The sequence below is a fragment of the Alternaria conjuncta genome (assembly GCF_024043145.1).
Source record: "Alternaria conjuncta strain BMP 0040 chromosome Unknown scaffold_10, whole genome shotgun sequence".
Taxonomy (NCBI): Eukaryota; Fungi; Ascomycota; class Dothideomycetes; order Pleosporales; family Pleosporaceae; genus Alternaria; species Alternaria conjuncta.
This window is the reverse complement of record NW_026250099.1, coordinates 147659-170370: the sequence shown is the minus strand read 5'-3', so window position 1 is coordinate 170370 and position 22712 is coordinate 147659. Positions and strand designations below refer to the sequence as shown.

The following is a 22712-nucleotide window of genomic DNA, read 5'->3' as shown; positions in this document are numbered from 1 at the left end:
GGGCGAGGTATCGAGAGGGATGATGTACCTTTTCCCCAAACGACTTCGTCGAAACAATATGTGCGACCGGGTTCGCCGTCGCATTCGACTTGGCCTTGAGCGGGGATAGGACCGGTAAGAGCACCTTGTCTTTTACTCAGCCCTTGTGGGGGAGCCGCTGCCGCGAAGACGGCAAGAGAGACGATTGCCAGAAGAAGATTCATGGTGGTGGACTGTATATTGATCGATGGAAGACAACAGCGTATATCGATGAAGAAGAACTGGAGGATGTTGCGACGCAGAGTTCGGATGACATGTCTTTGGTATAAGTAGGAGAATATTGGGCGGAACGCGTCGTGGAGAGGGCAACGAAACCGCACGATAACTATCACAGTACCCCGAGTCCGCCTATACTAATTTGATAGCGAGATTTGTAACACAGAGACGCTGTTCGAAATGAATTGCGTCACACTTGGACTCGATGACAAGCACGTGCGTAACACTACACGGACGAATACCATCGCATCACTAGGAACTCATACCCGCATTGTGCCTAGTCAAAGAAGTTTGAGCTACGAAATACATCTGAATTGACTCTGGGTAAAAGCAAGAGCAGGGTGATTGTACTCGGCGGATGATGCTCAACGGTATTGCGAAACTGATGAGGCGTGGTACGCAAACCAAGGGAAGAACGAGCGATTCCGAGCCAAGTCACGTACACAATCACAACCCAGCGGAAGATACCAAAGTTTCAAGGAGCCAAATGGGAAAAGGTTACAATCACACTAACGCCTACCCAAACACCGAGATGCGACTTACATCACGCCCTCGAAATCCTCCAAGCTCTGCTTGCCCTCCTCACCACCCGCATCCCCACCATCGAAGATCTTCTCTCCCGCCTTACCCTTCATCAAACACTCCAGCGCCTCACCAACCTCCTTCAACACCCCCCTCGCAACGTCCTTCCACTCCTCAAAAGTAACAATCTCAATACCCAACTTCTTTCCTCCATCCTTGACAAAGGCCTGGCACTTCCACTCCCTCAACGGCTCGCCTTGCGGATACAACGTCTCAAACTTCGCGTCAACGCCATTGCCGAACGGCAGTTCTTCGACCCAAGCAGGTGCTTGATGAACGACTGTATCGAACCAGTTGACTTTCTTGGCATCCCAATCCGTGCAGTTCTCCACAATCTCCGTGAAGCCCATGGATTCGTAGGTCGCGGAGGTAATGTGCTGGTGCTGCACGAAGTTCAAAAGGTCGAGGTACGTCCAATTGGACTTGAACGGTACGCGGAAGGGAATGTACTGCCATGTCGGTCCGAAGATGCGATCAGCGTTCGCTGCGCCGATGTTTCTTCCCGAGACGACCTCACCAAAGACTACGTCTTTGAGACCAAGACGCTGTGACAGAACGAGCGCCCATGCAGCGGTTGGCAGCGACCCGATAGTAATGTTTGCCGGGCGGGCAGAGATATCAAACTCCATGTATACATCCGCAGGGCCGCGGTGTGTGAGCGGAATGTCAGGCTTCATGACAGACATCTGGGAGCCGGAGAGGAGGTTCTGCCAGTAAGGAATGGCTTTTGGCATATTATCTAGAACCACATGGTTTACGTGCTTGCTGAATGGTATCGTCTCTGGTACCTGTGTGCCTGCGTATAGCGCGGAGAGCTGCTCGTACAGGATTGGAAGACAGATCTCGTCGTATTGGGCGTGGGAGATGCGGAAGACGAGCGTCGATGCGCCGGTCTTTGCGCTTGTGAAGAGGGTGAAGGATACAAATGACGAGCCATGCGGCTTGGGTGCTTGGATGTCTTGTTTCGTGAAGGCTTGGGCGACTGTGTTGATGTCTTCGTTGTCTGGCACTGCGATCTCGGTGTAGGGAACCCGCAGAGATGACAGCACTACGCCAAGTACCTTGCTCTCGTCTTTGACGAAGACAGTACACAGGACTTCGTTGCGTGCCACGAGCTCTTGGCAAGCTTGCTCGAGCTTCTGACGATCGACTGGTGTGACGAACTTGATCAGTTCGTAACGCAGTGAGTAGCGTGGCAGGTCGACGGTACCCTCGACAGCGAGTTGCTGGAGCGGTCTTGCAGGATATATGTCCGCGATTTGCCAAGTCTGGTCCTGGAGGTAAGCACCGATGCGGTCAGCACTATATAGCGATGCTTCTTTGCCGAGGGCGGCGAAAGGTGCATCGATGTTGACGTCAGTCTGTGATGCATTTGCTTCCTCAGCGGACGAAGCAAGCTCGGAAAGAGATTGGCTTTGGAAGACTTGCGCGACGGTGATGTTGAGGCCTTGAGCGCGCGCGTCAGATACGAGGCGCATTGCACCGATGGAGTCACCACCCAGTTCAAAGAAGCTGTCGCTGCCATTGATCTCGCTCTTGGGCATACCAAGAATGCGGCTGAGGATATCCAACAACTTCTCCTCCTTCTCGTTGCCGGTCGAAGCGGCCAAGTCGGATAAAGACTGACTCTGGAAGACTTGAGCCACCGTCAGGTTCAAGCCTTGTGCGCGCGCATCGGACACCAGACGCATTGCACCGATAGAATCACCACCCAGTTCAAAGAAGCTGTCGCTGGGCTTGATCTCCGTCTCTGGCATACCGAGGATGCGACTGAGAATACTGCACAGCTTCTGCTCGTTCGGCGACGACGCCTTTGACTTGGCATCTTGAGTCGGGCTGTCGATTGGCGAGGTGCCTACACCACTGTCGCTCATGACATCTCGCGGCCTCATCGCCTCCGCATCTCGTGCTTCTGCGGGGTCGAGAACAGCGACATCGCCCAGCTTACTTTCGGGATTACCCAAGAACGCCGTAATGATGCGATTGAACACGACAAGTACCCTCTCCATAGCCTCCTTGCTGATGCACTTCGAATCGAAGCTGGCCATGACCAAGAAACCATTTTCGTCTAATGTGCACACGAGCATGAGTGCGTATGTGTTGAACTTGAGTGCTTCACGTGCAGCTTCCGCATCATCGGCGGGAAGGAACGTGTTGGCAGGGGCAGTCTCCATATCGACAGGAGCACCGTCATCGTCCTCTCTGGGATGCAAAACAAGACCTGTGCGCAGATCACATGCTACACGAGCATCCTTGCTTAGTCGGCGGATGTTCTGTAAGCCCAAGTGCTCATGCGGGATTTGCTGCACGGTCTGCGCGTGGACGGCTTGTAGGTACTCAGCTATTGGTCGGTCGAGATTCAATCGGACGCGAATGGGCACGGTTGTGATCATGGGTCCTTCGATCTCCACAATCGCGTGTACAGGCGCGGAACGACCTGTCAACGTCTCACCGAACACGACATCGGGATGGCCCATGTACAATGATGAGGTCAATGCCCAAGCTCCGCGGATGATAGTTGCCAGAGTGAGCTTGTTGTGCGCTGATGTTGGAACGGTAACGTAGTGTTCGAGCAACGAGTCGGCTTGGGTGACATATCCTTTCTGCGGTAAAGGAGGGAATTGATGCGGGTTGACGCCGTTCAATCGCTCTTTCCAGTAGTCTCGAGCTACAGCTGGGTCAAGGCTGGTGAGGTGCTTGATGAAGTGCTTGAAAGATACAGGTCTTTCGGTCGTAAGGCCGTTGAAAGCGCGGTTGATGCGATCAAACACGAGAGGCATCGACCATCCATCGTAAACAGCGTGATGCATCGTGATGACGAAGTGAGTCTTGTCGCTACCAGCTTCTTGAGCCAGACCGTAGCGGAATAGTGCAGTTCCTAGATCCATAGCCTCCTCGCGATCGCGTCGAAGATACTCTGCTGGATCAGAGCCATGGTCGCGCAGTAGCTTACCGTCCTTGAGGACGACCTGGAACAGGCCGCGACCGGAGACGTTAACGATTCTTGTGCGCAAAATGGGTGAGCCCTGAACTGCGACATCGAAGGCTTTCTTCAAACGCTCAGCAGTCGCTGATGGCAATGTCGCAACTCGCTGAGCGACATACGCATCCTGGAACTTGGCCGAGAGAGCCATCAGACCTTCTTGAAGTGGCGTGCAAGGAAGAACGTCCTCGACTTCGTCAACTTCAACACCACACAACTTGGCAGTTTCGCCTTGTGCCGACTTCGCGTCCCAATCTTTGCCGACCAACGAGAAAGCAGGTACGTCGTTCGTTGCTTCTTCCGACAACGGTGTTGCCTTGGCTGCCATGGCCGACAGCGTAGGATTCAGCATGATGTCCGGAACGTGTAGCAACAATCCAGCTTCTCTCGCAAGAGGAACCAGCCTCATCGCTCGGAGCGAGTCTCCGCCCATACTGAAGAAGTTATCATTGGCACTGAAGTCCGCTTCTCCTCCCAGAAGCTTCGCCCACAATGAACGAAGCTTGAGCTCCGTCTCAGTAGTAGGCTCTTGCTTCTCCGAGATCACTGAGTTGAAGCGCCTGAGATCTTGGCGTGTAACTGAAGTCCCGATTTCGCGAAGTCGCTTCCGGTCTGTCTTGCACGACACTAGTAGTGGCATCTTCCAGAGCGGGATGTAGGCGCTTGGCACCATGTAGCCGGGAAGATCGATGGCGAGTTGCTTGGTCATGGCTTTGAGAGCTGACTGGAACTTGGTGGTGAAGCTTCCGAACACGTTTCCGTCGAGATGTCGCATGCCGTTCTTCTTCTGCTCGACAAGGAAAGCGACGAGCGTCTGTTCACCACCTCCACTGGGCTTGATGACTTCAACAGCGAGTTGAGTGTCTGCAGGGAGATGCTTCTGCATGTTGAACTCAATCTCAGCTAGCTCAATGCGCTGGCCTCGAAGCTTGACTTGCTGATCTTGTCGTCCGACGAAGATGGGCTCACCGTTACCGTCAGGGTCGAAACGTACTAGATCACCAGTCTTGTAGATGCGCCCATGTCGGCCTGGATAGCTCTTGCTACCTTCGAGTAGGAACTCTGGGTCTTCGATGAACACTTCCTTCGTTTTTGACGGGTTGTTGAGATACCCGTCGCCGACGATGGGGCCTTCGATGAGCAGTTCGCCGACCGCGCCCACAGGCACGAGCTTGTTGTGGTCTTCAGGCTCGGTAAGCCAAATGGCACATCCCTTGCGCTTACCCATAGTGATGTATGGCTTAGCGGCCACGTTGTCGTTGATGGTCGCACCAACAGTGGCTTCTGATGGTCCATAGGCGTTGACGACCCTGGTCCTTTGACCCCACGACATCGCATCGCTAGTTGATACTCCTTCGCCACCTAACGCGATGGAATCCAAGTGGTCAAGAATGTCGACATCCAGCGTACGAGCGACCGAAGGAGTCATGCCGGCGAATGTCACGCGCATGTCTCGCATGGCACCGCTCATGTCGTTCATCCGACGTTCATCGGAAGGTGTGCAGAGCGTAGCACCGTGGGCGAGAGTGCAGAGCATCGAGTCAATGCACACGTCGAAGGCATAACTCGCAAAATCCAGCACGCGAGAATGCGATCGATAGCCCACAGCGTCAGCGCGCGGTATCGCACCAGACGTGTACTGACTGTGCGTAATGATGCATCCCTTCGGAAGACCGGTACTTCCACTGGTAAATTGGATGTACAACGGCTGGTCAGGTGACACTGGTGCGAGAGTGGTCTTGGGTTGCTGCGCAGCAGCAGGAGAGTACACCTTGTCGAACTTGGACGCGGAGATGGGGATGATAGTCGCCGATGGGGCAACACGCGCAGCTAGTGTAGACTGAGCTTTCGATGAGATGAAGAGCTTTGCACTGACTTGCTGCACTACTGCTCGTAGGCGGCCTTCTGGTTGTGCTGGGTCAAGTAGCGCGAAGCATGCGCCGGCCTTCATGACAGCCAACACTGCAACCGAAGTCCATCGCGACTTCTCGAAAAGTACCGGAATGATCTGACGCGGCGAGTCGTCCAGCAGCTGCAGAGTCTGCGCCAAATCGGTAGAATAATCTTCGACTTGACGATATGTCAAGGTGCCGTCCCAGGCCTCGATGGCGATCTTCTCCGGATTGAGCGCAGCCTGCTCGGAAACCTTCTCATGCATGCAGAACCTCAACTCTGGCTGTAAAGGATAGTTCCAACTCCAGAGCTCATCGAGTTCTTCTTCGGTAACAGGCATGAAGGAAGAGAGGGTGTGATCAGGGTTGCTGAATAGGGTATCAAGAATCGAAGCAAAGAAATGAAGTTGCGAAACGGCTTGGTGGCGAGACATGGTCGTCGTCTGCCATCTTGAAGTGGCATGGAGAGAGCCCCCATCCCTTCTGAATGATACTTCAAAAGTCCACTGGGTCATGTCAGTTGTGTTAGGGAAATGCTTGGGCTGGTTAATACCTCATGTAATGATCCATCGTTGAGGAAAAGAGTAGCATTGCGCGCATCATAGTCCTTTGATCGCACATTGCTGATCTTTGACTTCAAACTCCCGGCTGTTTGGTGGCTGGTGAAGTTGATGTCGGTTGTGTTGATGGTTTGCGAAGACCGATCACGGCCATCGACCGCGCCCCAAGTGAATTGATGGAAGACATCTCTCTGGTATCGGTGTATGAGTACCGACCATGCAGCCAGAACAGTATCCACAACGCCATCTGAGGTGAGGTCGCTGGGTATTAGTGCCCGAATCTCGTTGGCTTTCGAGCTGTGGCCGTTCGCATGCAGAACGTCATGGTCGCCATTCTGGGTTGCGGCCTGCTTGTGCGTCTTCGAGGCGCCATTGCTGTGCACCTTCTTCGCAACATGCTCCTCTGGAGCACCACTGAAGTTTGATACATGCTCGCCGTTGCGAAGATGCATCTTGTCGCCGCTCAAACTGCTATGTGGTCTCTTCATGGCGAGGTCGGTATATATTTTTGGAGAAGATGTGGAGCTGAGGAAGATGTGTATGTTTCCGAGTCCGATGAAGACCCCGGATACTTCTGTAGCAATGGCCAAGCAGTGCAAAGCCGCGAGTCCACCAAGTTCACCCACGATCTTCCGTCTCTCTCACAAACTAACCTCTCCACACATCGCGCCAGGATGAATCTCCGGCACGAGCACACCAGACCGCTTCAAGTGACCCATCATCCTCGGTCGGACAGCCGTCGGCGTCATAGTTTTCTCTTACGACGCAGAAACAGGGTCCACTATATCGCGCCATTGTGTCTTTCTCGATGCAGGCTGTATTGCGCATCGCCTAACGTAAACACGGAGGCGATGTCACCAATGTGGGATCAGGCGCAGTACCACGATTTAGCCGTAAAGAAAAGCCTCGTCCGCCCCTGCACACCCATCCCCACACTTAGCGGATCAGATAATTCTAGCGTGAAAGGCGGCGTCATGAGGCTTCATCTGATAAATTTGATGATGTGGTATCGATGCAAGCGCGGAATTGCCCGATGGAGTAGGAGTCATGCAGGGTTACGTCTTTGGCGCTGCAGATCTTTGTTCATCTGATAACGGCCGATGTTCGGAGAACTACTCGCGTCCAATTACAGCAGCAATGCCCGTTGCTTGCATCGATCGACAGCGTCCACCGGCTTTAAGTGTCGTGCATCATTCGTTAGGGATGTTGCTGGTTCAATGAGAAGGGCCGGCCTGCAGTATGCCCGTCGTACATACGGGATACGGTCATCCCACGCGTGAACGACACGGCAAATTCTCTTGTCCGCGCTGATCGCGGCAAGAGGTGGATATGCGCATGGCCATGGTATTTCTCGGATTTGGCGCTCTAGGCGTCATCCGGTTGTACGACGGCACATCCCTCGCCGTGGCCGGGAGGTTTCGCTAAGGACGGATCAGATAACTTTAATCGGCACATGCGAGGGGGAGGCACAGGCAGAACGGCCGGTACGCCTCAATGGAGAAGGTCTGGTTGTCGTCGGTGGCGTGAGGGTTTTTCGTGTCGTAATGTGGGTCTCGCATTCTAGTTTTGCGCCCTGTAATTTAGCGTTGCGAAGCAAGTAGTAGTGCTTCAGCGGACAGCCGAGGAATTGGCACAGCTATGGTGCCCGTCCTCCAACTGCTTGGTATCAAAGTATGTTGTATGCGTGACTGACGATCTCTGAAACGCAAGGCTGGGCATCGAGAGTGGATCGTTGAATCCGCGTGGTTAATGGGCGATAATGCTACCAAGTTCATGTCTTTGGGTCGAACAGTTCGCTGCAGCTGTCAAACATTACCAAAACCTTCCGTTTCTAAGTTTACATCTTGACTGGCAGACGGTCTAGATCCTTCCCCGCTGCTCGATCATCCAAACGACACTACACTAAGTCGACGAATCGTTCAATATGGGCTTCGTAGTCCTCCCCGCTCTGGTGCCAGACATTAGCGCGGTGTACGACGTGCACTTTGCGGCCTTCAAGGACAGCCCGATCACGCGCGCGCTGTTTCCTTCGGCTACCGAGAAAGATTTGACAGACTCAACTTCCGAGTTTCGGTAAGTGCCGGTCATTGAATCGCGTGTACTGTCGGACGTGTGGATTGACTAGGAGAAGACAGGCTCACACCGGCCATGTCTCGGAGTACTGGAAGACAAGCGCAACGCAATACACCCTGAAGTGCGTCGACACCGAGACTAACAAGATCGTTGGTATGGCGCTTTTCGACGTATACATCACGCCTAGTGATTGGAAGAGAGGCGAGATTGGATGGCTGGAGGGCAAGGACCGCAAACGAGCCGAGGCACTTGTGAAGCCGCTTTGGGACGCGAGAGAGAAACTGTGGCTCAATGAGAGATACGTCTACTGCCACGTCATGGCCGTGCACCCGGACTACCAACGGCGGGGCATTGGCGAGTTGCTGTTCAAGTATGAGATGGACATTTGCCGGCAGACTGGGTTGCCCATGTACATAGAGAGCTCCAAGCAGGGCATCAAGCTTTACGAGAAGATGGGAAGCAGAAGACTGAAAGAGAAGTTGGTGCACAAGTCAGAAGACATTACTCCAGAGAAGACCAACGGCGCGAGGGAGGACCAAGAGCTCCCATTGTTCGTCTGGTTGCCGGAAGGCGGAGAAAAGAGACTACCAAAGTCTGTGGAGCTGGCGTGAAGCTGATGTGGTGAGAAGGGATATAACGATATATATTATGAACAGATCTATCCAAGCATCTGGTGGAGAGCGTTGACGCGGTAACTCTCACTGCGTTGCACCAGTTCTTCGTGACGTCCTTGGTCCACTACTTTACCTGCTTCGACCAAGAAGATCACATCGGCCCTAGCAATAGTCCTCAGTCGATGCGCAATCGCGATGACAGTCACACCATGGCCCTTGACGGCCCTTTCGAGACCCTGCTCCAAGGCCTTCTCACTCTCCGCATCCAATGCGCTCGTACTCTCGTCCAACAGCAGCAACTTGGGCTTACGCACAAGAGCTCGAGCGATGGACAAACGTTGACGCTGACCGCCAGATAGCTGGTTGCCCTTGGAGCCACACTCGGTGTCGTAGCCTTGAGGCAAGTCGATGATAGTGTCGTGTATATTCGCCAACTTGCAGGCTTCTTGAATCTCTTCGTCGGATGGTGTGTGACCAGGTCTCGTTCCTAATCCAATGTTGAACTTGATGCTTCCTTGGAAGAGAATGTTCTCTTGTGGTACATAGGCGATGTCATCGCGGAATGACGCGCCATGATGCCGAGAGATGTCGAGCCCGTTGATGGAGATGCTACCGGAAGAGGGAGAGTAGAATCGTTCAAGAAGGGCCAGAACGGTGCTTTTACCTGCACCAGATGGTCCGACCAAAGCGCAGAATTGACCGGGCTGGATGGTCAAGGAAAGAGATGTCAAGACCGGCACACCAGGACGTGCTGGATACGAAAAACCAACGTCTCGGAAGACAACCCTAGCACCACCTTGTGTGGTAGCTGGTATTGGCGATTCAGCCAGTGCCTCTATATCGTCTTGGTTCTTTTCTGAGAGACTGGGGTCACTGCGGCGATCCGCATCAGGTGTATCCTTACCCAATTCGATTAGTCCGCAAATGCGCGACATGGCACTCTTGGCCTTGGAGATCTCAGGTGCAAGCGTGAACAGCTGACCCCACAGCTGTGCGGAGACAAGCATGGCGATGAGAATGACGAAGAACTCAGTTTGGGTGTACCTGCCTTCGATGATGTTCTTAGTGCCCCACCAGTAGGCGAAAGCGTAAATGAATGTACCACAAGAGTTGGCGACGGCCAACCAGACGTTGGTCTTGAAGCTCTGCTTCACCATCTCCTTGCGTGGAGCCTTGAGCGATCGCCTGTAAGTTGATATGATCTCCTCTTCGATAGAAAGTGCGTGCACAGTCTTGATGTTAGAGACAGCTTCGATGGTAACACCGATAGAAGAGCTGAAAGCTCCAGCGTGCTTTGCGGCGAATTTACCAATAGCGCGCAACTGCATGAAGCCGGCGCCCAAGAGAAGTGGTACGACAACGAGGCAGACGATTGCAATTCTCCATGCGAGGATGTGAGAGAGAATGATGGCGGCTATGAAGTTGACAACGACGGAGAAGAGTGTGCCAATGATGGAACCGCTGAAGCCCGCTAACGATTGGCCATCCTTGGTGATGAATTCGAGGAGCACAGTCGGGCTTCTTGATTCAGACTCGTGCCATTGTAGCGGCTGTTGGAGTAACGTGTGTAGAGATAGGTTGCGGACCTTGTAGATCAATCGTTCCGACAAGAGACCAAACGACGCCCAACTGGTGAAATTGGCCAGGAAGGCGACACAGGCAAGCATGAACCACATTCCAGAGAGGAGTTCACCTCTAGAGCGAACGTACTCGGGCGTGTTGCATGGAGACATGGTGCCCATGATGTTTCCGAACAGGAGACCCGATCCGCAGTACTGGCCACCTACTACCAGTGCTGCCAAGAAAGCCAGTATCACGAGGAGCAGGTACGGTCGCGTCAGGGGAAGCATCGTCTTTCTGATAGAGCCCGCAATGACGACACCCTTGGTGTGCTCGACAGCTTCCGCAGCCTTGATGTCATCCGCCGGTACAGCATCAGGCTCCTGCGCACTCAGAGCCAACTTCTCATTGGTGATAGAATCGGCATCACGGGAGTCTAGACTGGTTCTTGAGCTGGTCGCACCGTCTTCAGATTTGACGGATTGGAGGTGAACCATGTCTGAGTATGACCCTTCCAAGTCCATGAGTTGATCGTGGGTTCCTTGTTCGATGATGTCACCCTTCTTCATGACGATGATCTTCGCTGCAGCTCTGATAGTGGACAGTCGATGAGCAATCGAGATCACTGTCCGGCCGCGGGAAGCCCGTTCAATTGCAGCTTGGATGCGCTGCTCACTAGCTGAATCTAGAGCAGCGGTGGCTTCGTCGAGAATCAAAATACGAGGGTCGCGGACCAAAGCTCGGGCGAGAGCAATACGCTGCTTCTGTCCACCACTGACGAGACTGCCGCTCGAGCCAACCGAGGTCGCGAACCCGAACTCCAGGCGATCGATAAAGATAGCAACATCGGCGAGGTCCGCAGCGTCTTTCACAAGCTGAACGATCTCTACAACTTCAGGGCCAGCCTTCTCGGCGACTTGAGCAAGATCCTGGCCGCCCCTGACGTCTTCCGCAACCTGAGCGAGGATTCCGCTCAGCAGGGTTTTCTCGAGATGGGCATGAGGCGGGCTGTTGACGAGACCGAGAGCAATGTTCTCCAAGATGGAGCGATCAAGAAGTGAAGGTTCTTGCTGGACGAGACTGATGAAACCTCGGAGAGACTTGATGTTGATGTCTTTGACATTGCGGCCGTCCAGGAGTACATCGCCAGATTCGGGGTCATAGAATCGGCTGATAAGACTAGCAACTGTGGACTTGCCGCTTCCGGAAAGACCCACGATAGCAGTCAGTTTGCCTGAGTTAGATGGTCAGCATATTTACTTCCATTTTGTTCCATGTAAGTGACGTACCAGCTTCGCATGTCAAGGAAATACCGTTCAGCACGGGATGGTCAGGCCTCGAACTATACGTGAACGCGACGTTGCGGAACTCAACAGTCCCATCGACATGAGTAGGCTTCTCCGCGGATGATGAGGTGTTGTCGATGGTGGGCTGAGTCTCGATATCCTTGCGCAAGCGCTCGAAAGCTGATATCGCCCCGCCAAACAATGGCAACATCGGCGCGATCTGACTGAGAACGATGGCACCTAGTATTGGAGGTTAGCATCGGTAGACTCAAATGATTGGTGAGATACTGACCATCGAGCAGAATGAACGTGACGGTGTAGATCTCTCCGATAGTCGCACTGCCTTTGCCCTCGAGAGAGTCTGCGATCCTGCGACTACCCTGCCAGTAACCTAAGGCGCTAGCCGAGAAGGCGATGAAGTAGAGCAGACCAGCCTGGACCGCAGCGGTCGTGGCCTTCTTGACACCTGCCTCACGAGCATCGCTCAAATGGCCCTCGAACTTTGCCTCGAGCCTGGCATTTGCACCCAGCGCATGCACGAGGCCTACATGACTGAGAGCTTCAGACGCGATGGCGCTAGCGGACCCAAAGCAATCGCCGACCTTGGCAGCATACTTGCCAAAGAAGTGACCACCAACCACAGCCATGAGCAAGAATGCAGGGATCAAAGAGACGAGCATGCCAGCGATCTCGGCATTCTTGATGAAGCCAACGATGTAGGCCGTGACACAAAAGGAGAGGCAAGTCAATGCAACGCCGACCTTTTCGCCAGTACCACTTTCGATTGACTGGATGTCGCCGTTGAGTCGAGAAGACACTTCCCCGGCCTGTAGGTTGTCAAAGAAGGCCATGTCCTGTCGCAGCAGGTTTCGGAGGTAACGGTCTCGGATGCGTTGAGCTAGGCGCTGTGATGCCATGTTCCAGCATACAAGGTGCGTGTAGATGCAAGTGAAAGTGCCACAAGCAATGTAGACGAGCAGCAGGATCTTGGGCGTGATGTTGGCTTCCTCAGATCCGTTAGAGCTACCTTCGCGGTTGTTGCATGTCGCAACATTGATCTCATCGACCAATTGACCGAAGACGATTCCGATGAGTGGGAATGGCACGCCTGCTGCAATGGCAGCTATTGCGCCAACGAAGACCAGTATCTTGTCGAGCCATGTCGGGTCTGCGTAGAAGAGGAGGTGTAGGAAACCAAAGAAACGCCTGATAGAGGCCCCAGAGGGCTTGCTGAACGGCATTGAGCCTGCGAGACGTGGTTAGGAGCTCAAGAGGGAGTATCTCGCGCCGTATGCAGTGGTGAAGCTGCGCGAAGACGCCTGCATGAGGTTCACCCCCCGGGCGCTATGGCCGCGCCAGGAGGCGATGGCCAAGATCGACATGGTGCAGCAGCAGGATCAACTGCTAGCACAGCGTGAAGAGGCATAGCGTCACGTGAAGAAGGATGCGTGGTGGAAAGTAGTGTGGGCCGGTGTGGTTCGTGTGTGGAGGCTTCAGGACGTGTCACCGAGTCACTTGCATTGGGTCTGTGCTCAAGTTGCATCAGATTAGATAAAATTCTGCACCATCTAGCGCCTGAACCTTGGAACCCAGAACCCACAGCTGCGCACCATCATCCCGCTCTATATCCTAGCCTGGACCTGTAGTCCGGCGCCATCCCGTACTTCAGATGACCCTGTCGCTGCCTTGCGCACGATCTCGCCAGCCATCAAGGCAATGTCCTTGGCCAATGCACGTCCGCCCTCTGACTTTGAGGACACCAGCCACAGCCGGCAGCCCTCCGCGACGGCGCCACGCTTGAACTGCACTTCCTCCAGGCTCTCTCCCTTTGGCCGGCAGCCCAGGATGAGCGAATCAATGCCCTGGAACAATGCCGTGTTCGACAGCGGACTTGCTGCAGTATCCCTGATGATGAAGTCGGACTGTGAGCACGCGGCAGCAGCGTCCTTCCCAATGATGACGCGCAGTCTGAACTCGCCCTTGGACTGGACTAGCTTCTCGTACGCGCGCATGTAAATCGTCTGGATGAGCTCTGATGCTTCCGTGACGGAGGCTGGCTGCGCGCTAGTCGGTTTGGCCCAGATGGAGCAAAGTTGGGGTTGCGACGGCTTCGTGTCGTCGAGGACCGTCAAAGGGGCCAGCGATTCGTCCTCCGTCACGACGGTAATGTTTCCCAGACGCGAGCACGTCAGAAGATCGTCCAGCACCTCGGCAGTCTTTTCGCCTGAGCCAACAAGAGACACGTTGAGTCGTGGCTCATTGGCGCCTCGCAGTTCGTTACGCCTGCTGGGGTACTCGTCCATGGAGATAATTCGCTGCCCGGATAGGAAGTCAACAGTCGGCAATGGCTGCGCAGCCGGACTGCTCGCTCTTGATGGGGAGGGTGCGACAAGACTCCTCGCTCGCACCACGTATGTCTTGCCTGCGCTGTCCTTGACGGCCACCTTCCAGCTTTGCACAGCATCTGCCTCAACCTCGGGCGCTACACCAACGACCTCGCTGCCATAGCGAACTTCGTCTTTGAAGTGCTCGGCGGACCACCTCATGTAGTCTTCGAATTCTTCTCGCAAAGGGTTGAGACGATCCGAGTTTGAGAACTCGATGAGACGTTTACGAGCGAGCAGATAGTTGACATAGCTGAAAGCAGTCCTTGGGTTGCGCAGGGTCGCCAGGTCGTACATGAAGGGGCTCTCCATTCGCGTTCTCGAGATGTTGGATGTCGATCCCCACGAGAAGGATTTCTTCTGCTCGACGAAAAGCATTTTGGATGGCGTCTTAGATTCGCGATTGGCAATGGCTGTGGCGAGTTGAGCTGCGCCAAAGCCGACACAGACAAGGTCGTAGTATGGCGATGAATCCGCCATGGGTGCGGCAGTCGCTGCGTCGCTTGCTCTTCTCTCGGTTGAAGTCATTTTGGAAGATTGTTTGGTCGATTTGCAGCAAGTATCGATTGTCGCTTTCTTGATTTGTACGGCAAGAAGGTGTTTCAGCGCTAAGAGATATAGTACTACAGCGACATAACACGATTGCACAGCTCAGGCACAATTTGCAGACCCTGCGCACTGGCCATCATCAGGTATATCGATGCCCACGCTCGAAACAACGATGTCACCAATGGTTAGCGTCGCCGGTACAGAATGCGCGATGCATTTTCGTCCACTGACGCCGACCTGCATGGGTTTGTGGAAGCTAGACTGCGGCCCACATGGGGTGGATCAGCCACCAAATCGGAGCTTTCCTCACGCCACCTCTTGACTACAACCCTGTGACCTGTTTTCCTTGCCGGAGAATGGGTAACAAATCCACCTAAGCCTGCGTAATGCAGTGGCCTAAGCTATACCGGATATTGGGAACGACCTCGGTTAAACATTCACGCATCGTATTCCTGAGCATCTTGAGAGACCTCAAGCATCAGGGTTATAGTTTCTCGTCCATTGCCGTCGCCTGCTCAGCTGTATTTTCAGTTTCTTCTTCATCATCCTCAATTGTTGTTTCTCACCATGGCGCAGCAAGCTAAGCCGGATACCGCGCAGGAGCCGCTCGTTCTCAAGCTTCCTCACCCATACCTTACGGCATATACTGTCGCGAACGTGGCACCTAAAGGCCAGCCGGCTAGCTATCAAGTTCAGCTCTCGTCACAGAGCGATGCCGGTAAAGAATTCGCTCCACCCGCAACTCTACATAACGAGACTGTCACGTTCAGCGACGTTGGGGCTTTGAGCCAAGATGCTGTACCGCCGATGGGAGATAACAGTTCTTGGGCGCGCACTCGAAGATCTCCATATGTGACAGTTACGTGGACCCAAGATCGTCCATCTGTCCCGCAGCTCTGGCTCATCGCCTACGCGTTGGTCTCGCTGCATCCCCTAGTTGAGAACTTCCGCGTGCTATTGTCAGGGAAGGACTTTCGAGCACTAGCCCAAGAGCTATACGCCACTGGTCTCTTTCATTCGCATCCAAAGGCTTCCAACGCATCGGCGCCTCATGATGGCCATCTCCTCTTCCGAGGAACATTCTGGCAGGGCGCGGCTTCTCCATTCGGTGCTCGTCCAGTCTGGGCACCGCATCTCGATGCCTCAGGCAAGCCGATCGATAGGCGATATCCTCCATTCCCATTCCAAAATGCGCCATCAACACAGTTCCCCGCTCTCCCCCGGCACACGCAGCATCCAGTTCGTGAGCCAAAGCCCGAGCCAGGCTCGATCATCTATAGCCGATGGGTTCCACATCTGAAGGAGCACTTCACGATGGTGGCTCTCGACTACACCAATGACGAGCATCTCCGCCTATTTAACAAGTGGCAAAACGACCCACGTGTCGCTGCGGGATGGAACGAAACCGGTACCCTGGATCAACACCGCGAATACCTCCGAAAGCTGCATGAGGACCCCCACGTACTCACCATGTTCGCGGCTTTCGACGACATACTATTTGCGTACTTTGAAGTTTATTGGGCGATGGTAAGTTAACATCATCTCCGATCTCGTACAACCTATGGACTAACACATGTCACAGGAGGATCACATGGGTGCTCACTACCAGTCTTCGCCTTACGACCGTGGCAGGCACTCACTCGTCGGCGACGTGCGGTTCCGAGGGCCATATCGCGTGTCTGCGTGGTGGTCTGGCCTAATGCACTACATGTTCCTCGATGAGCCGCGCACCTGGAACCTGGTCGGTGAGCCCGCAGCAACAAGTAGCACTGTGCTAGCATATGACTTCGCCCACGGCTTCCACGTTGAGAAGCTTATGGACCTTCCTCACAAGCGCAGTGCGCTGATGATGGTCAACCGTGAGAAGTTCTTCACGTTGAGCCCATTCACTTGGGACGGCGAGAAGAAGGTTCGCCCAAGCCTGGATGCAGGCGCGAAAGCGAAACTGTGATTTGGCATTATGCGTTCCTTTCTCGATACCATGTAGCTATTCCGACTTCCATTAATGTAAATATCACATGTCCATCTTCCAACTCAAAGCGTGAGCCATTTCCCTTTCCGATCAACGTCGGAACTAGCTTCCGTCCCCAAATACCGCAACCCGGGTTTCGCCTGGAGACGGCCGGCAACATTGTGATGTGCATTAGACAGCTTCCGCATCGCTTTTCACAAGCCAAACTTACACCCGTTGTACGAATATACATTCATCCGGCCGTTCGTATATCCCACACTAACCGACGACACGCACGTCACATATGACATGACCTCACGCCCCTTCCAACCAATAACGAGCGTTCTCACCCTGGTCTCACTCGCTGCAGCACGCGGATCTGATAATTAGCCGCAATTTTTTTATCTGATCCGTCGGTGCATGACGCTCAAGCCAGTGCGCACCGCGAGTGGACGGCGGCATGGATGTCTTCGACCGCATTTTCACGCACGCTCGGATGACGGTCACTTTGTGGAGATGGTGGTGTGGATGCAACACGTAATAACGGCACTGCAGCGACATGCACAGGCCCTGGTCGCATACGTTTCTCGAACTGGTAGATCGCTACGACGCGATGGTGGATTTGTGGATGAAAAATTATCAGATGCACCGGCATGACACTTGGGCGCCTGATGGGGCAGGCCAGTAAATTATCTGATCCGCTGGAGGTTATTGCCCAGCCGGATACAAGGCGCTAGAGCATCCTTCCCTCTCTCCACATTGATGCGGCGCACCATTCCATGCTGGCAGGACGCCTTACTCGTACATTCCATCTGATAAAAATTTCTTTCGATCTGATAAAAATTTGCTCTGCATCAATGCACGCGGCCTTTACGAGAAAGGCCCACCGATGTCGCAGCTGCTATACGCCTGGATGGTCCGTTTAATCTTATCAGATCAAGATCGAGCGCCCGACCCTTGTCGGTCTACTACCCCGACAATGGTGGCTTCGCCGCTTGCTGTCATCGGTCCCAACATGCACTGGGAACGAACTACACTCACGGGGGGCGATGCAACTTGCGAGCGTCGATCTTTGCCTGCTGCGAGGAAGGAAAATTCTGCCCATCACTTGATGGTGCGCTGTTAGACTGGCTCCCGGCGTTGCGTCCGGAAGGAGCAGGGCTGAGCGAGAGACCGGGCGATGGCGTGGGTAGTCGATCGAAGAGTGAGTGATGGCCCACAGACAAGACGTTTGAGGGCTCTCCGGAGACGGCGCGTTTGGAGGGCGAGATGGGTTGCCTTGTTTGTGAGATTAGATCCGAGCCATCGGCGAAGCACCGTCATTGAGCTGTTGTTATCGCTGGGTGCTATGGCTGAAGTTGCTACCGACAAAGTTCATCGTCGAGTGATTGATTGCCTTTGGGTGTTGTTGTATACTATTGCTTCTCTATCGTTTTCTTTCTACGCCTTCCATCAGCTTAGTCGCCAGCTCATACCCTCCGTTGCGAACTCTTAGTTTTGGGGTAGCATTCGGATCGCTTTCCGCTTTCGACCACAGTACATCGAGACGCTGCCTGTGAGGGAGCGAGATACACACATCGAGATGGGAGAGATATACGACCAATCGCGGAATGACGCCTTACAACGTCTGAACCAAACACTACTTCAAATCGACCCTTACATCCTACCTCCATATCCCAACCTCTCGATCGTCGCAGGGCCATTGGACCCACCACTACTCCAACTAACACTCTCGCAACTGCTCCAGCGGCAAGTAGAGTGCTACCCAGACAATGAAGCTGTTGTCATACCCTGGACAGGTGCGCGGTGGACGTACAAGAAGCTATGGGAGGAGTCAAGTTTACTGGCAAGAGCTCTACTAAAAGAGGGAGTGCGACCGAGGGATAGAATAGGAATCATGAGCGGGAACTGCGAGAAGTACATTGCGCTTTTCTTCGCGTGCGCGAGAGTAGGGGGTATCTGCGTTACCCTCAACAATACGTATACGGCGACGGAGATGGAGTATGCGCTGAAGCATACCAGTGAGTTGACCTGACGTATGATATGGAAGAAAGACTGACCATGGTAGAATGCAGGATACTGTTTACTACACCTACGATCGCTCGCTTCGACAATGGTCCGTTGCTTGAGAAGCTCAGTCAAGACGATATCAGCTCCACACTACCAGACCTCAAGACCGTGTGCCTGATACGCGGCCAACACGACAGCTTCATCTCCTACTCTTCCCTTATCGAAGAAGCCCAATACATCCCCGAGCACATCCTAGATATCTTCGACGGCATAATAAGTCCTTATGATGTCGCAAACCTGCAGTTCACGAGCGGTAGTACTGGTAACCCGAAGGCTGCCATGTTGACGCACCAGTAAGTCAGTCCAATCCGCGAGATGGCGCTCTTCTGACGTTTTTTCAGCAACCTGATCAATAACTCCCGCTTCATCGGCGACCGCATGGACCTCACACCGAACGACACCCTCTGCTGTCCACCACCTCTCTTCCACTGCTTCGGTCTCACCCTCGGTCTCCTCGCTTGTCTCACACACGGCGCGAAGATCGTCTTCCCAGCCGAACAATTCGATCCAGTTGCCTGTATGCAGGCTATCGACGCAGAACGCTGCACAGCCCTACACGGTGTACCAGCTATGATGGAATCTATAATGGACGTACCACGGCCGGAAGGCTGGACGAGCGATCTGAGGACAGGCATCGTGGCAGGCAGTCCAGTGCCGAAGTGGCTGATGGAGCGCATGGTCAACGAGCTCAACATGTCGGATTTCACGTCTTCGTATGGGCTCACCGAGGCTAGCCCGACGGTGTTCAACGCACATACGACTGACTCGCTGCATGCGCGGTTGACTACTGTCGGAACGGTGCTGCCACACGCGCGCGTCAAGATCGTGGACCATCAGGATCGCGTCGTGCCGATCGGCGTCAGAGGCGAACTCTGCGTCGCTGGATACCAAGTCTGTCGCGGATACTGGGAGAATGCTGAGAAGACGGCGGAGCTCATTGTTCGCGACGAGTATGGCGAGCCTTGGCTACATACTGGTGATGAGGCGGTTCTAGATGTGGATGGATACTGCACCATCACCGGTCGGTTCAAGGATATCATCATCCGAGGTATGTGTCTCTCTTCCGTTAGCACAACCCTTGAAGCCTGCGTACTAACTTAAGATCAGGAGGCGAAAACATCTACCCCCTCGAAATCGAAGAACGTCTCGTCGCACACCCATCCATCGCCCGCGCAATCGTCGTCGGCGTCTCACATCCTCGCTACGTCGAAGTGCCCGCTGCCTTCCTCCTCCACGAGCCCAACACGGATAAACCAGATCTGGCTGAGGTGCAGGGCTGGGTGCGGAAGGTGCTGGGCAGGCATAAGGCGCCTGTGCATATCTTCTGGCTGGGCGAGGACTGCGATGCCGAGGTGCCGTTGACGGGCAGCGGTAAGATCAAGAAGTTCGTGTTGAAGGATGTTGCGGAGGGTTTGTTGAAGCCCGCGGAGGGGAGGTAAGCACTAAGTCACGTGCTGACGTGCCGCGGATGAAATTTAGCGTGTTGCAGTTTCGCGCAAACATCATTGTTCTTATCGCGACTTCATCATTGCCTTTGGGCAACTGCTTCTCTTTAGCTGTGTACACGTTACCGACTTCCTGAATTATTTGATACCTCTTGCTCAGACTCTTTCCCCGGCTGACAGTCGTTCCTGTCGCCCACAACCTGACGCTCCTCGGAGTTGCACAAGAGACGTCATGGCACCGTCAATGCTACACCATCGCCAATGCTTCGTTTTGGCTCACGCGACGCACGCGGCCAATGATGCGCAGGCAATTACATGAACCCGTCATGATTATTGACAGTTTAGGCATATACAACACCATGTACCTCCACGTGTTCAGCACACGCGCTCCTTACCTACCGTTAAGACATGTCGCTGTCTGCCCCTCGTCTCTTCCGTACCTCTCTCCTACGAAACACCGCACGAATATCCTCCATACGTCTAGCTTCATATAGCAGACTCGCGCCCCGCCTACAGCAGACACCGAAATACGCTTTCGCAGGACAACGAGCGAACATGGCGACCATGAGCGGCGACGCGCCAGTAGCTACAGCCAAGACCTCGAGCCCACAACACTTCATGTACACGAGCGGAGAGACGGACCCTGTCTGGATTCACCACCTGCCGTACAAGAGCATCCCCAAGTTCCTCAAGCTTGACAAGGACCTCGAGACGGACGTCTGCATTGTCGGCGCCGGCATCTCTGGTGTCTCAGTTGCCTATGAGCTGGTCACTCGTGGCCTGAACGTCGTCTTGATCGAACGCCGAGAGGTACTTTCAGGTGAAACTGGACGTACCAGCGGTCATCTCGCCAACGACCTAGACGACGGCTACACTGCGATTGCGAAGAAGCACGGGGACAAGGGCGCAAAGGCGGCCGCCGAATCACATACCTGGGCGCTCAACCGCGTCGGCGAGATCTCCAAGCAGCTGGGCATTGAGTGCGAGTACCGCCATCTTCCCGGCTACGACTTCTCGCAATACCCCAAAGACTCAAAAGACCATGCCAGCGATATCAAGACTCTCATTGAGGACGGCGACAAGGCGAAGGCGCTCGGTATCCCCACGGAATACAAGGAGGGTTTCAAGCTCAAGGGATGGGAAGGCAGCATTGATCAAAGCGATGCCGTCATATACCCACAGCAGGCGACGTTCCATCCCACCAAGTACGTTGTTGGTGTCCTCGACTTTCTCAAGCAGCAGTCCAACTTCTCGTGCTACACCAACACTCGATGCATCGACGTGCAGGAGAAGGGCGTAGAGATCATGGGCATGGGCCACAAGGATGTCTACGTCAAGACAGCCGACGGAAACACCATCAAGTGTGCCGATGCTGTCGAGGCTACCTGTGTCCCGCTTCAGAAACTCTCTGTCATCGCCGAAGAGGAGTACTTCCGCACCTACTGTATCGCCATCCGCGTACCCAAGGGTTCAGTCGAAGACGCCCTGATCTACGATTCGGCTGAAATCTACAAGTACATACGTCTCACCGAGTGCGACGAGAAGGATGACTACATGGTCGTGGGTGGAGGTGACCACAAAGTTGGCCAAGCCGACACCGTCGCACCCTTCAAGGAGCTTGAAGAATGGACACGCGCCCGCTTCCCACAAGCAACCACAATCGATTACAAGTGGAGTGGTCAGGTCTTCGAGCCGGTCGACCACATGGCCTTTATCGGCAAGAACCAAGGAAACAAGCACATCTACATCATCACCGGTGACTCTGGCAACGGACTGACCCACGGCGTCCTCGCCGGAAAGCTCATCGCAGACTCCATCACCGAACAACCCAACTCCTGGATCGCCGCCTACGACCCCAAGCGTCTAGCTTCAATCGCAAAGTCAGCAACCAGCATGATCAGCCACGACCTCCAGATTAACGCCCAGTACAAGCGCTTCGCCCAGTCCGACATCAAAGACATTGAAGACCTCGTACCCGGTGAGGGCGGTGTTCTCAACACTAACCCCACCAACCCGCTCGCTGTATACAAGGATGAAGGTGGTCAGATCCACAAGTTCTCCGCGCTCTGCCCGCATCTGAAGGGTGTGGTCTGCTGGAACTCGACTGAGAAGAGTTGGGATTGCCCGGTCCATGGGAGCAGGTTTAGTAAGGATGGTATGCAGCTTTGTGGGCCGGCGAAGATGGGTCTTGGGCCTGCGAATGAGAGTGGTGAGAAGATGCAACAGCAGGCTATCAAGGGTTGAGTGGTGGATGCGAGTAGTCTCAGGCGGCGAGTATGGTAAAGTTACTCTTTGAATCGAAGGATCTATTACAAAGTATTAGCACTTCGTTGCGCTGTGGTGTCTTCTATGCAGACTGATACAAATCTAATCATAAGTACAGTTCACGTTGAATGCTCTTTGTGTCAAACCTCTGCAGAAGATCTAATGGTTTAGGAGAAGACAGCAAGCCACTCCAATTGCCTCGCAAACACGCACCTGCCTCTCACTATCATGACAGAAAATATC

General features: G+C 54.1%; 6 protein-coding genes across 6 annotated transcripts; 3 read left to right on the top strand and 3 right to left on the bottom strand.

Annotated features, from left to right (window-relative positions):
• Positions 1 to 794: 794 nt before the first annotated feature.
• Positions 795 to 6760, bottom strand: NPS6 (NRPS; the record flags this gene model as incomplete). Its single annotated transcript, XM_051471351.1, has 2 exons — positions 795 to 6218; positions 6266 to 6760. 2 exons carry the CDS (start codon positions 6758 to 6760, stop codon positions 795 to 797), a joined length of 5919 nt encoding a protein of 1972 aa, XP_051324425.1.
• Positions 6761 to 8196: 1436 nt separating this feature from the next.
• J4E85_007116 (uncharacterized protein) lies at positions 8197 to 8956 on the top strand (the record flags this gene model as incomplete). Its single annotated transcript, XM_051471350.1, has 2 exons — positions 8197 to 8345; positions 8398 to 8956. The coding sequence occupies 2 exons, from the start codon at positions 8197 to 8199 to the stop codon at positions 8954 to 8956; spliced, it is 708 nt and encodes a 235-aa protein (XP_051324424.1).
• Positions 8957 to 9003: 47 nt separating this feature from the next.
• Positions 9004 to 13046, bottom strand: J4E85_007115 (uncharacterized protein; the record flags this gene model as incomplete). The annotated part of the gene is made up of 3 exons (XM_051471349.1): positions 9004 to 11753; positions 11809 to 12045; positions 12098 to 13046. 3 exons carry the CDS (start codon positions 13044 to 13046, stop codon positions 9004 to 9006), a joined length of 3936 nt encoding a protein of 1311 aa, XP_051324423.1.
• Positions 13047 to 13427: 381 nt separating this feature from the next.
• On the bottom strand, positions 13428 to 14717 carry J4E85_007114 (uncharacterized protein; the record flags this gene model as incomplete). The annotated part of the gene is made up of 1 exon (XM_051471348.1): positions 13428 to 14717. One exon carries the CDS (start codon positions 14715 to 14717, stop codon positions 13428 to 13430), a length of 1290 nt encoding a protein of 429 aa, XP_051324422.1.
• Positions 14718 to 15305: 588 nt separating this feature from the next.
• On the top strand, positions 15306 to 16689 carry J4E85_007113 (uncharacterized protein; the record flags this gene model as incomplete). The annotated part of the gene is made up of 2 exons (XM_051471347.1): positions 15306 to 16265; positions 16321 to 16689. The coding sequence occupies 2 exons, from the start codon at positions 15306 to 15308 to the stop codon at positions 16687 to 16689; spliced, it is 1329 nt and encodes a 442-aa protein (XP_051324421.1).
• A 1582-nt stretch (positions 16690 to 18271) lies between these two features.
• Positions 18272 to 22448, top strand: J4E85_007112 (putative NRPS-like protein biosynthetic cluster; the record flags this gene model as incomplete). The annotated part of the gene is made up of 5 exons (XM_051471346.1): positions 18272 to 18710; positions 18758 to 19052; positions 19101 to 19807; positions 19867 to 20194; positions 20699 to 22448. 5 exons carry the CDS (start codon positions 18272 to 18274, stop codon positions 22446 to 22448), a joined length of 3519 nt encoding a protein of 1172 aa, XP_051324420.1.
• Positions 22449 to 22712: the final 264 nt, after the last annotated feature.